This window comes from Brachyistius frenatus, unplaced genomic scaffold (assembly GCF_029030835.1).
Source record: "Brachyistius frenatus isolate BFR_SWC_R1_liver_20210118 unplaced genomic scaffold, ASM2903083v1 Contig_199, whole genome shotgun sequence".
Taxonomy (NCBI): Eukaryota; Metazoa; Chordata; class Actinopteri; family Embiotocidae; genus Brachyistius; species Brachyistius frenatus.
In genome coordinates, this window is record NW_027210798.1 from 35,951 (window position 1) to 49,350 (window position 13,400).

The window sequence follows — 13,400 nt, forward strand, 5'->3', positions numbered from 1 at the left end:
TTTTTTAAATGTTTTTATTCAATGACTTTTAGTATTTTGAGATGCAACACAATGAGGAAGCAAGAAAATCACACCTGACTGTTGATTTTATTTGAAGATATAAAAACTCTCATCTTACTGGCAGAGTTTATCTTCATTTAAAAAAAAAAATATATATATATATATACATTATATATATATATATATATATTTAAATAATACAATTTTGCTAGTTTAGTGTAAAGTGCATTTTATTCTATGAGAAACAACAACATAGAAAAAGCTGGAAAACTGTTGAAAGGAGGTTTTTCTTGTTTTGTCATGTCGGTCAGATTTTTTTTCTGCCGTGTACAATTGTTTGGATTAATTTTTTAATTATAAACAAATTAATTTTGTTTTAAATCTTTACAGCTGAGAGTCCAAACTCATCTGCAGAACATCTCGCCACCAAAGCTTTTGTTTCTACAGTTTTAAATCTCAGCGTATTTTCTAGTTTTAGCAGCAACGAAGGAGTTTTGTTTGGAATAAATAAAAAATATTAAACTGATGACAAAGCAGCAAATAGAAACATTCCTTGAAATAAAATAAAAAGTCAAACGATCACATTCATTTTGAATACATTTCTTTGAAGGCCGAGCAGAGCCAACGAACTCTGAAGAATAAGAAGGACTTCCCCGGTGACTAAACGCTGATGCAAGTTTCCCAGATCGGTTGGATTTCACGGAGTTGGCAGTGACGTCGCCTGTTGTCCTTCTCCTCCTCCTCCTCCTCCTCCTCCTTCTCCTCCTCCTCCTCCTCAACTTGTACGCAGTGGAACAAAGAAACAGCAGCGAAACGCCACCAAATAAATTCCTCCCAGTTGGAGTGCAGAGATGAACGTAGCGCTGACTGGGGGTTAAATGTCGAGCGTGGCTGTTATTCGGGAGCTTTGTTTTTTTTGCCTCGTCTCCTCTCCCAACGCCTCATTATTTGTGAAGCTCTGGTTTAATTCCAATTAGCCCAGTTAATTGGGAAATCTCATGCTCTCTGATCTGGAGGCTTGTTTCAACTTAATGTCATTTGCCAGGTTGTTTACTTTCGATTAAAGGCTTTTATTGTGAAATGAAGTGTTGCATTTGTTTCGGCGGTGTGATGGTAAACATCCTGACTGATGTCAACATGTACGCGTCCTCCCACATGCATCACTTCCATGTTTATTCTGCATTAATGTCAACTCTTTCTTTAGACGTGTTTTAGTAGCATGTGAGACCGCTGTCAGGCGTTTAGGTAGCGAATCCTCCCGTTAACGTCTGTGGAGAGAAACGTTCCTCGGCGTCGGGTATCGAGTCTCATCAGGCGTTTACTTTAACACTGAACAATACAGTTTGTCGGCTTTTATTAGTTTCCAGAAAGATGTTCGCACCATATTCAGTGTGGCATTGTAATGCAACAAGATAAAAGCAGCGGATGCGTGAGAGGATGAGTGCGTGTGCATCTGTTTGCTTTTTTTTTGTTTGCTCCGCTTTACATTCGGAGATCAGGCGACAAAAGATGCAAAGAAAGAAGCTGCTGAACGCGTCCTGTATGTGTAAGACTGAACAAACAGTCTGCTGAAGGAACCTTTCTCTGCTATATTTTTCAACGTCATCTTTTCTGGTGGTGACAGGCGCTTTTTTTTTTCCCCTTTCTTTTTTTAATCTAAATGGGTCATTGTGTTTCTTCAAGCCTGAACCAGCCAGTTCGATTGCTATAGTGAGACAGCCATTTCCTCTCCTGGATTACTTCCATGTGACCAGCTTGCCCAGCACATACTGATACACCAGTGCATCCAATATGGCAGCCAGTTCGCTGCTGATCCTAAGGAGTGGCTACGGTCCAGCGTCCACATCATTCACTGCTGCAGAGTATCACTGTTCATCCACTTTGTTTCCGTGTCGACAGATCAATACCAGTTTTGGGCAGACGTCCCTACATGGAGCTTTTCTATGTGACAAAAACATCTTTGTGTTGTTTTAAATGTCATCTGTTTCTGCTGGTGGAACAACGAGACATCTTTGACTGTCATCAGCTGAACATCAGTATCATAAATAAGCCGGTATATCTTTGATAAATTATCATTTTGCAGATGACACCATGCTCTACGTCACAAATGGTATTACTTTAGTTTCTCCAAATTAAATATTCCTATCAGTAGTGCTGTATGTTCAGAGCATTGAGAAGTCCATCTAGGACATCGGGATCTTGCAATCACAATAATTAACGGAAATTCCAGCATTTTTACGCAAAAACATCATCAGCAGAATCTGTGCTGAACGTATTAACGACATAAAGTAAATATTTTCCAGCAAAACTCACTTTATGAACAAAAATAACTCCATGTACAATCAGAAAGGTTCTGCTCCTGTTTTCCTCACCAGATAAAACTCTCTCAAACGATGTGATTAAATGTTTGTGATCAAAGGAAGTGATTCCATATTACTGGATGTTAAATGAGTTTTCTCCACACGTCCAGTTGTCAGAGACGTCTCTTTGTTTGTTTCATCCAGCAGGTCTATGTGTTGAATGAACATGAATTAAACAGCATCTAAAGCTCTTATTTTGAAAGGCTGATGTAGTCCTTGTTTCTATATTCCAGTCACAGACGCTCTGTTCTGGAGACATACGCAGCTTTTAGGACCTTTTAGGACCTTTTAGCTTTCTCTTTAATGGTTTATCAATAATTCAATTTGAATCAAATAAAGGAATATTAGAAATATTTCTGTGATGTGCAGCAGGATTATTATCAAAGGAAGTGATTACATATTTATTCCTTAATCAGGTCGTGCTTAAAATATTTTTTTCTTTCTCGGCATGCAATTTAAAAAAAAATTCCCAAAACTCTGCAAATTACGTTGCAATTTTTGAGAAAATTCGCTGCAAAATCAAATATTTTTGATCACAACAATCACACTACATTACTACAATACAGTCTGAATATGTGCACATTACTGAAGATCTCCTATGTTTACCATAAAATGGACTTGTTACGAGTGATACGGTGGTTTTAGTTCATGTCTGTAAAGTTTTCAGCTGTATTAAGATTACCAAAACTTGTCCCTCACAGTGACGCCGTTATTTTCATTTCAGTTGTATTTTATGACAACCGCGTTGTCACTGGACCGTTTATCTTTCAGCGGTTTGTGCAACGCTGCTTCAACCTGACAACGATGTTATCAATTTAAAAAACGGGTGTTTGGAAGCATGCTAAGAAAAAAAAAAAAGGTTTTCAAAATTCCCTACTTTCACATTTCTTTACTGATAAATTACTTTAACCACCAAAGCAACAGATGCATCACAAATATGACACTGACTGAATATAAATTAATGCTGTCAGCAGGACTTTAATCGGTGCTGACTCAATGATAGAAATTAAACTACAACAAAAATCAGAGCACTGTTCTTAAAGAATGTGCAGAACCTCCTGGTTGTTGTTCCAGAGATCATGAGACGATCAAAGCTTTCCTCTGTGGCTTCTCCGAAGATAGTAAACATATTGGAAAATGATTTTTTTTTTCCCTCCACCACTCGTTCACTCCTTCCACCATCTGCCATTGAGTGAAACTCTCGGAGAAACTTGAGCTTCATTTGCATTGGAAGAACATTTCCCACAAAATGTGACCCGGTGGCTCACAATGTAAAAATGCAGCGTAGAGGCCAGAAGGAGGCTGCCAAGCCTCTCGGCCATGGGCTTGTTTGTTTACAGTAATTATACTCATGTCTCAAAATGAATGCAGTAATTACTGATGACTTACTGATGTAAAAAAAAAGGCTACATGTCACACCTTCATGCCAGTCAAATATTGAAACTGAAAAGCAAATATCTTCATCCAATTTCCAGTCGAATGTTTCACTTGGCTCTACTTCCATGCAAACAATAACCTCGCAGCGTCTACATTGAGTCCTGAGACACTGAGAGACGATACCGGATGAGGAGGAGGAGAAGAACCGGCCGAGGAGGACGACATCACACGTGTTCTTCAGCGCGGGTTTGAGGAGGCTTTTCAGGCGGGAATCTCAACCGTCTCACTTTTATTCAGTCGACAGCACAGATTGTCTTCTCATCAATCTGCTCTCCGTATAAAAGGTCTTCCCTTCCGTCATCACTTCCTGTTTCACTTTGTACCACTTGCAGAAGGATTTCTTTGTCATTGGAATACTTTGCTGTCCCTAATATTTATTATTAATTCAATTATTGTTTTTCATTCTTTCAAACGTCATAAAATAATGAAAAAAATGTTGTCTTCAAATTGCAATGATCTAAAGTGAAGCAATTTAACCACCAAAATAAGAGAAAGGCAGCAAATCGGCACAGGCTGCAAACAGTGACTGTATTTTTTTTAAAGACATTCAAAATTAAATTTTCCATTCATGAACCCATCAATAAATCATTGCACTATCAGAGAGCTGCAGCTTTACATCCTTCATTCTCCTCCATTCATTTCATTATAGTTCAGTCATACAGATAATTACAGTCTGTCTTCTGATGCACATTTTACTTTTGCAGAAGATTATGTAGCTGTAAACATCTACTCAATATTTGTTTTAAATAAACAACTTAGCTGACGTGGCCTTCAATTTAAGAGAAGTAATAGTAAGATATTAAAATGGATTGAAACAAGAAAAGAACCACAGGGGGAAAAAAAAAGTCTCCAGTCTCCATTTTCTTTTAAAGGGAGGATGAACGTTTGGAGAGTTTTTTTGAGATCTTGAGACACTTCCAGGATGCTTGTTTCCCTTCTGCGTCCTCTTTTCACCCTTCAGATCAGCAACCATCACCTCATTTCTACTTCCAATCTTCAATTTCAAGATGTAAGAAAATACAAAAAAACACTAAAACTATATTTTATATAAACTCAACAACAAATATTCTTTAGCAATAGTCTGGATGTCCGTGAGATAATACGATTAACCTCTATACACGCACGCACGCACACACACACACACACACGCACACACACACGCACACACGCACAAACGCACACACACACACACACACACACGCACACACAGCACTGTCAGCCCACCTGGTGAGGAGCAGAGGAGAGGAACCAATCAAAATCCAACTGGAAATCCACGCAGCAGACTCACAGCCACTGAAACAGCCTCACTCCCTGTGTTAGTGTCCTGGTCTCATTCTGTAGGACACGGAGGGTTAAATGTGTCCTGGTCTCATTCTGTAGGACACGGAGGGTTAAATGTGTCCTGGTCTCATTCTGTAGGACACGGAGGGTTAAATGTGTCCTGGTCTCATTCTGTAGGACACGGAGGGTTAAATGTGTCCTGGTCTCATTCTGTAGGACACGGAGGGTTAAATGTGTCCTGGTCTCATTCTGTAGGACACGGAGGGTTAAATGTGTCCTGGTCTCATTCTGTAGGACGCGGAGGGTTGAATGTGTCCTGGTCTCGTTCTGTAGGACGCGGAGGGTTGAATGTGTCCTGGTCTCATTCTGTAGGACACGGAGGGTTAAATGTGTCCTGGTCTCGTTCTGTAGGACACGGAGGGTTGAATGTGTCCTGGTCTCATTCTGTAGGACGCGGAGGGTTGAATGTGTCCTGGTCTCGTTCTGTAGGACGCGGAGGGTTGAATGTGTCCTGGTCTCATTCTGTAGAACACGGAGGGTTGAATGTGTCCTGGTCTCATTCTGTAGGACGCGGAGGGTTGAATGTGTCCTGGTCTCATTCTGTAGGACACGGAGGGTTGAATGTGTCCTGGTCTCATTCTGTCGGAGGGTTGAATGTGTCCTGGGTAGGACGCGGAGGGTTGAATGTGTCCTGGTCTCGTTCTGTAGGACGCGGAGGGTTGAATGTGTCCTGGTCTCGTTCTGTAGGACGCGGAGGGTTGAATGTGTCCTGGTCTCGTTCTGTAGGACGCGGAGGGTTGAATGTGTCCTGGTCTCGTTCTGTAGGACGCGGAGGGTTGAATGTGTCCTGGTCTCTTTCTGTAGGACGCGGAGGGTTGAATGTGTCCTGGTCTCGCTGGGTAGGACGCGGAGGGTTGAATGTGTCCTGGTCTCGTTCTGTAGGACGCGGAGGGTTGAATGTGTCCTGGTCTCGTTCTGTAGGACGCGGAGGGTTGAATGTGTCCTGGTCTCGCTGGGTAGGACGCGGAGGGTTGAATGTGTCCTGGTCTCGCTGGGTAGGACGCGGAGGGTTGAATGTGTCCTGGTCTCGCTGGGTAGGACGCGGAGGGTTGAATGTGTCCTGGTCTCGATGGGTAGGACGCGGAGGGTTGAATGTGTCCTGGTCTCGATGGGTAGGACGCGGAGGGTTGAATGTGTCCTGGTCTCGCTGGGTAGGACGCGGAGGGTTGAATGTGTCCTGGTCTCGATGGGTAGGACGCGGAGGGTTGAATGTGTCCTGGTCTCGCTGGGTAGGACGCGGAGGGTTGAATGTCTCGTGATGCATCATTCATCGAGAACCTTGTTGGGACATTCTGGACAGCTGCGTTCAGAAAACAATACCGATAACGTGAAGGTGGGGGTGGAGGGAGTGAGGGGGAAAAGGAAAGAGCCTCACATGCGTGCACGCCTCTTCAAACGGAGCCGGAGTGAGCTCCAGAATAACCCCCCACCCTCCACCCCCACCCTCCCCCGCCACCTTCCCTACCTGCTGTCCCCAGTCGCTCCCCGGCAGAACTTGGCGGCAGATGTTGCTGTGCTAAGTTGGCTCTGAAGTGCCTCCCCGGCTCCCCGGTCTCACCGACAACACAGTCAAACCACATTAGATCTCTTTATTTGTGCCTGGGGCAAGTTCGGCACTGCAGCTGTGTCCACCCCCGCTCTACCTTTGGTGTTGAAGGCCCTCGGGCGCTAAATGTGAGACCACAAAAAAAAAAAAAAAAAAAAAAAACTTTCACTCTCATTTTCTCTCTCTCTTCTGCATCTGCTGACAATCCAGCAGTCTGGCTGCGGGCGGCAGCACTGACGGAGGGGTGGGGGTGGAGTGGGGTGGGGGTGGGGGGGTCAGGGAAGGAAACTGCTCAGTGAGGGGGGGTTGGGGGGTGGCATGGACACCCAGGTCCCCATGCTGAACAGATGTCTGCGACAACCTGCTTCCTTACACCTGTACGAGTCCTTGTAACCCGGCTGAAATATTCATGACCCTGGGGGTTTCCTGTCCGCCATCAAAGACCCCCCCCTCCCATCGCCCCCTCACTCTGCTGCTCCTCTCCTCTCCACAGTCTCGCTGCCCACTCCTCCACCTGCACCTCACCTGCCATCGGACCCTTCAGAGTCCTTCACTGATGAGTCTGTTCTCAGTGAAAAGGCCAACAGCAGCAGCAGCTAGTGACTCAACATCAGCTCTCCGAAACAAAAACACAGTGAGGGTCTAATAGATGGATGTGTGATGTCATGGCAACATAACTACAGAACCATGGGGGGAGGGGGGACCTGCTGACAGAACTGTCAGTCTTACATCATCAGACAGCTCAGATTCATTCTCCACCGCCACAGTTTAAAGATGATTGTTTACATGTATAGTAAATTATTGTAGAGTTTGGTAGCAGATGGACAGTTTCCATGTAACCCAGGCTATATTTGATACGCATGTAACCATGGTAACAGTAATCAGTTCATTTTTGTTGTGTTGATTTTAAAATTGTTTGACATTTTTATGCCAACTAGGTCAAACCATCATTACAAAAGTGTTTCTACTGTAGTGACCAAGCAGTGACGTCATCGTCGGTTTGTGAACGTTATGAATCCTCCAGTTCAGATTCTGTCCGTCACCATCTTTGTTAGTTCGGAGCGGTTTGGAGCAGGAAGTGACCATATTTGGACGAGCTGGGGGAGGAGCCAGCGGTGGATCTGACCGATCTGATCGGAAACCTGACGATACTACGTCCCGCCCACCGATAGCTGTAACCTGACTGCACCACAGGCCTGTCAATCAAACAGACACGCCCCCAAAAACAGGTCTTCTTGAATCTTCTTTTCTAATGAATGAGGGATTATTTTCAGATGGACCTCCAGAAAACTAAGAAGAAGGAGTGACTTTAGCTAACAACACCGAGATAACTGATGGACACATTTTATTCACTTTGGATTTGATGAGAGAAGTTGAATGGGAGTCTATGGAGCCGGAGGCTTTTTGGAGCCGACCTCTAGTGGCACTCGCTGGTATTGCAGCTGAAGACACTTCTGGATCAGAACCGTTTTTAAGACCTGGAAGCTACAAACACTTTTATACAGTTATTTTCATCTTTGCAGTAAGAATCAGGGTTGAAATAAATCTGGATCAAATCAAAAGAAAACAGTGATGCTGCGAACGCTGCTCTCAAATTCACCTGTAAGACACCGGAGGGTTGAAACTCGTCAGCATTCGTTTAAAATGAATTGTGCTTTCACTGAGATCCAGTTTGGACTCCGTGTCCACTGCAGTTCAGTGAAGTCACTTCAAACACACACAGTCTTCGTGGGTTTGATTTTCTCCTGCGTCCCATCTTGATCACAGACTTTAAAGCTGCGGTTGGCGCGGCGACCGGCATGAGAATGACGAGACTCGGCTGCAGGCCGAGTGCTTTGACACAACTTGTTTACTTCACTCTTGGTTTTCTACCTCCAAACAGAGCGACTGAGGTGACGCCTCGCGAGGGAACATCTATCGTTTCACACAGCTGCAGCCGTTTCCACATTCAAACTCTTTCTGCTGACAGCTGGATGGATAATATTTGCAGGGGAATTGTTGTCATTTCATGCAAACAGCAGTCGTAACTATGAGCGTACTGCAGGAAAATATGCAGGTTTGGTCATCTAATGAAAACCTGACAGCTTTGAACAGAACACAAACAGCAACCGGACATTTAACAACTTTGTCTAAACAACTCACTAAAACAGGAAAACCAGCTCACATTAAACTTCAGGAGTCCTCGTCTGCACTGATTCAGTTCAAGTTGTAATTTTTACATGTAATTACAGCACTTTAGTTACTAGTTTATACAACCAGCAGCTCCGCCCCCAGAGATCTGATTGGTCAACTGAACATTTGGAACAAATCACCATGACAACACATCCTGCTCATCACTAGAAATATCCCTCCACCTCCTCAATGGGAAAATAGAATTAGAATAGAATTCCATATAACATGTAATATAATGTAGTTTCTACTTGTTGTAGATCTATTAAATGACCCATTTGGTGAAGTCGGGTTTTATATTTTGAGAGTGAATTGCTCCACAATATGAAAACATTTAAATTACATATTTTATTTAGTTGGTAAGCAGGTCCTAACTATATGCTGATTTATAGTCATTAATAATACAGTTATAAATAATCTGGGGGCCCCAAATTGCTCATATTCAACCTGATTTAGCTGAACTTGAACCACAATAGCTCCAATGTTTTGTTAAATATAAATCAAAACATCACATTTTACTGGAATTCAGACGATGAGATTTGATAACATCTATTCTTAACTGTCCATTTTTGGGCTTTCTGAGATTTTCTAAACAGCAGTGTGACTCTGAGGAGGAGCTGGCAGACTCACAGCTGGCTCACCGGCTCAGCTTGCTTCCATGTTTTTCCTTGTTTTTCCACTTGAGATTTACAGTGTGACATCATTATAAACTCGGACGGTTGCTGTTGTCAGACCTCTGTGATGATGAGCAGAAGTGTCCACCTCAGTAAATAAGAGGCATCAGGTACGCAGACGATGCCGTCACAGCTTGTGCAACATTTTACTGGGAAATGAGAAGTGCTCCAAAAACGTTAGCTCTCGTTTACCTTTAAGATTTGTGCTTCATTTTTAGATACTAATGTGGTTTTACTGTATCGATAAAAAAAGAGAAGTAGTCAGAGTTCATGTGGGACACGAGGGATTTCTAAAGTTACAAAACCGCATAGAGACTAAATTAAAAGAGGCCGATGACAAAAACAAATGACAGCTTTCTGAATTTTTCCACTTGTCTAATCTATACAACTCCTTTTGAGATTAGGAATATGGCTCCGTGTGCACAGCAGGTGTCGCAGTTTGTTGGATGACTTGGTGTTAGAAACTTAAAACACATCAAAACATCTGGTTAACTCGGCCTCGGTGGCGGTTTGCGAGCAGCGTGCTCCTTTAACCGCCCGCGGGGCGTCGGGTTTCAGTGTGTCGGTTTGTGGAGTTCATATGTTTCCTGTTCTCTGACGGAGGTTGAGAAAAGGTCCAGAGTTTGACCATATTAGGACGTCTCTGTTACGCTTCCTCCGCTGAGTCTCTGCAGCTGCAGCTCACAGCTACAACACACAGCTTCCTCCTCTGACAGGCAGATTACACACAGCCTCCACAGCTCCAGTACAACACAAACAATAACTTCTCTAAAGAGTTGATGGGATAAAATAAACCTCAAAGGAAGTCATCCTGGGGATAAGGGATTTTACAGAGCAGTTACAGGAACCTTAAACAGTAAAATAAAAAAAGAAGAAGATCGTCCACACTGCTGAGTGATGCAGGATATTTTCTATTTTAGTCCCTGACTACTATGAACAGCAGTGATGTCCTGTGATGAGACTGAGTCATTCCACTCAGGCTGCAGGTTTGCACAACTAAAAACCAACACAACACTGGCGCCCATTCACACAGTCTCCATTAATACTGTCGGCAACCACAATCTTAAATGCCTCTGTATATGATGGTTTGTATTTTCTGCAGATAAATTCTCCACTGAGAACAAAGTGTCGGTGATGGAAGCCGTTCGTTTGTTTCACGGTCAACAGGAAGTCAGGGATATATCTTTAATGGACTTACTTTGTCTGCCGAGTTGGGACGCATGAGGGACACTCGGTTGTACTGCTGCCGCAACAGAGCCCACACAGCATCCAGACGACCCTGAGGAAACACAAAGATGTAGTTTTGCAACATGTTAGCTCACATTATTTGCAAAATCTTTTTTTGTTTTTAAATAAACATCCTCACAGGAAACTGCACTCAAAGTCATGGTTTGACCTTTGTAACAAAACATTAAAATAAATATTACTGGAGAAGTCTCATGTATCATCAAGTGACCTTGAGGCCTTACCTTCGAGGTCACTTCCATATTTGCCATGTTTATCACTTGACTTAAATTATATATTTTGGTAACGTGAAGAAACCTGACCATCTTCATTTACACGATGAAGACAATGAGAGTCTAGAAACCAAACGGCAACCATCAGTGATGTCATCAACCATCAGTGATGTCATCATCGGTTTGTGAACGTTATGAATCCTCCAGTTCAGATTCTGTCCGTCACCATCTTTGTTAGTTCGGAGCGGTTTGGAGCAGGAAGTGACCATATTTGGACGAGCTGGGGGAGGAGCCAGAGGTGGATCTGACCGATCTGATTGGAAACCTGACGATACTACGTCCCGCCCACCGATAGCTGTAACCTGACTGCACCACAGGCCTGTCAATCAAACAGACACGCCCCCAAAAACAGGTCTTCTTGAATCTTCTTTTCTAATGAATGAGGGATTATTTTCAGATGGACCTCCAGAAAACTAATAAGAAGGAGTGACTTTAGCTAACAACACCGAGATAACTGATGGACACATTTTATTCACTTTGGATTTGATGAGAGACGTTGAATGGGAGTCTATGGAGCCGGAGGCTTTTTGGAGCCGACCTCTAGTGACACTCGCTGGTATTGCAGCTTAAGCACTTCTGCATTTGCCTCATTATTCAGACCTGGAAGCTACGAACACTTTTATATCCAATCTGTGGATGAAACACAAGTAAATGGACCTTTTGACCTCATTATTTTTTTTTTTACATCATATACAGTAATATATAATAAACATCATTAATTAGTTGCAACTACAGTCAAAAAAATAAAAAAATAAATAAAACATTCATTCATCACTCACCTTGATGGGAGTGTACCACTTGTTCTCGGCCTGGCGGTTGGAGGTGGCGCGCTTCGGGTTGGGACGTTTGATCATTGGTTCCTCTACATCCTCTGGTATGGACACTTTGGCATTCTTGGCCTTCTCCAGTCGTGCCCCCTCTTCAGTTGAGCCCTTCTCCCCCCAGCGCACCTGGATAGGTGACCAGAAACACAGAAGTTAATGAATTATCAGTCAAACACCTGATTAGTTGGGCAGAATATGAAAATATTTGGATTGCAGTGTTGATTTAAATCATCTTTACAAAGTAAAGCCTCAGGATTATGGCCTAGTGGCCACAGATGGTATTGCGCTTTAAGTTCTGGACATAACGGTTCGATGAAGAGCTGGTGTAATAAAACAATGAATACATTTTTCATCATCACAAACCCTGCAGAATAACATGTGGAGCGTGTGGAGGAGCAGTGTGATTAAATTATGTTTTCCCCTTCATGGGTGGAGGCGGAGGAAGTCAGCCAGCTCAGCCAACAGATGTCCTGAACTGGCATGGCTGGAGACGGACTGAGCATGCTTTATGGGCCCGATACGCAGGAATCATGAGGACGGGGCCTTTTTATTTATTTTCTCAGACTAACATTGTTCAGTGCCAAAGAGGTTTCCACAGGTTGAGTAATATGGCAGGCAGTTGTGTAATGTGGCCGGAGCGCAACGCAACAGAGCTCCAACACTTTTCTTCTTCAAGTGAGGAAATGAAATGTCCACATTTTTCTTGATCTGGTTGAGATTCATTTACATGTTTTGAGCGTTTCAAGATTTAAAGGGTTTCATCCAAGAGAGCCAATAAAAACTAAACAAATGGTCAAACTTGTTCTAATTACATTTGAGAATAATTCATTGACATGATCCGCTGACATTTGCGCTGTCAAAGTTACTGTAATACAAACTCAACCCTTCCTGTATGTAATGTGGTGGCTGTTGTGTTTATGTATTTGCGCTCGTGCACGCGCCTCATATGCACGCTGCTGTACTTCAACAAATAGCACAACACCCCTGATGCAGCATAAGTAAATACATCATAGTGAGTAAAATCAGTGGAATTAAACGATGATGTAAACAATCATTAATTAACACGAGTTGGAAAAATCCATAAATCACAAAATAACATTTTTAACAGGCGTTCAGCAGCAGGAAGACCAAACACACCTGCAGCCAGAGAACAACTCCATCACTGCGTATCCATAAGGTTTGAACCAGTTTCATTATTTTATTAATAACCACATATACATGTGGTGTAATGAGTTATTGTGTGAGTGTGAGCGTGTGAATGAAAGCCTGCGTGTTCGTTAAGCTGTCCTGCTTTTTAATTGAATTCATCACATCTGTTGCAAGGAGGAGATAAAAAAAAAAAAAAATCCACCGTAACATGAATGGGGAGAGGTGATTAATTAGCGACACAGTTTTCAAGCTGTAGGTTAAGCCGTGACAATATAGAACAGCTTTTCAGAATCATCTCCGGGATGCATCGCCGGCCTGCCGCATCATCAAGAAAGGAGATGAATAAAAGATCTGTTGTCACCTCCACCGCCTCGGTGCGGGGT

At 43.0% G+C, this 13,400-nt stretch overlaps 1 protein-coding gene across 5 annotated transcripts in view; it reads right to left on the minus strand.

The window, feature by feature from the left end:
- Positions 1-13,400, minus strand: part of antxr2a (ANTXR cell adhesion molecule 2a) — a 78,999-nt gene that overhangs the window by 32,035 nt on the left and 33,564 nt on the right. For all 5 annotated transcript variants that reach the window (XM_069718791.1, XM_069718793.1, XM_069718792.1 and 2 more), the window contains 2 exons: positions 11,824-11,994; positions 10,726-10,806 (listed from right to left, as the gene is read on the minus strand). In XM_069718791.1, the coding sequence (XP_069574892.1) occupies positions 10,726-10,806; positions 11,824-11,994 (252 nt within the window). The remainder of the gene's footprint in view (positions 1-10,725; positions 10,807-11,823; positions 11,995-13,400) is intronic.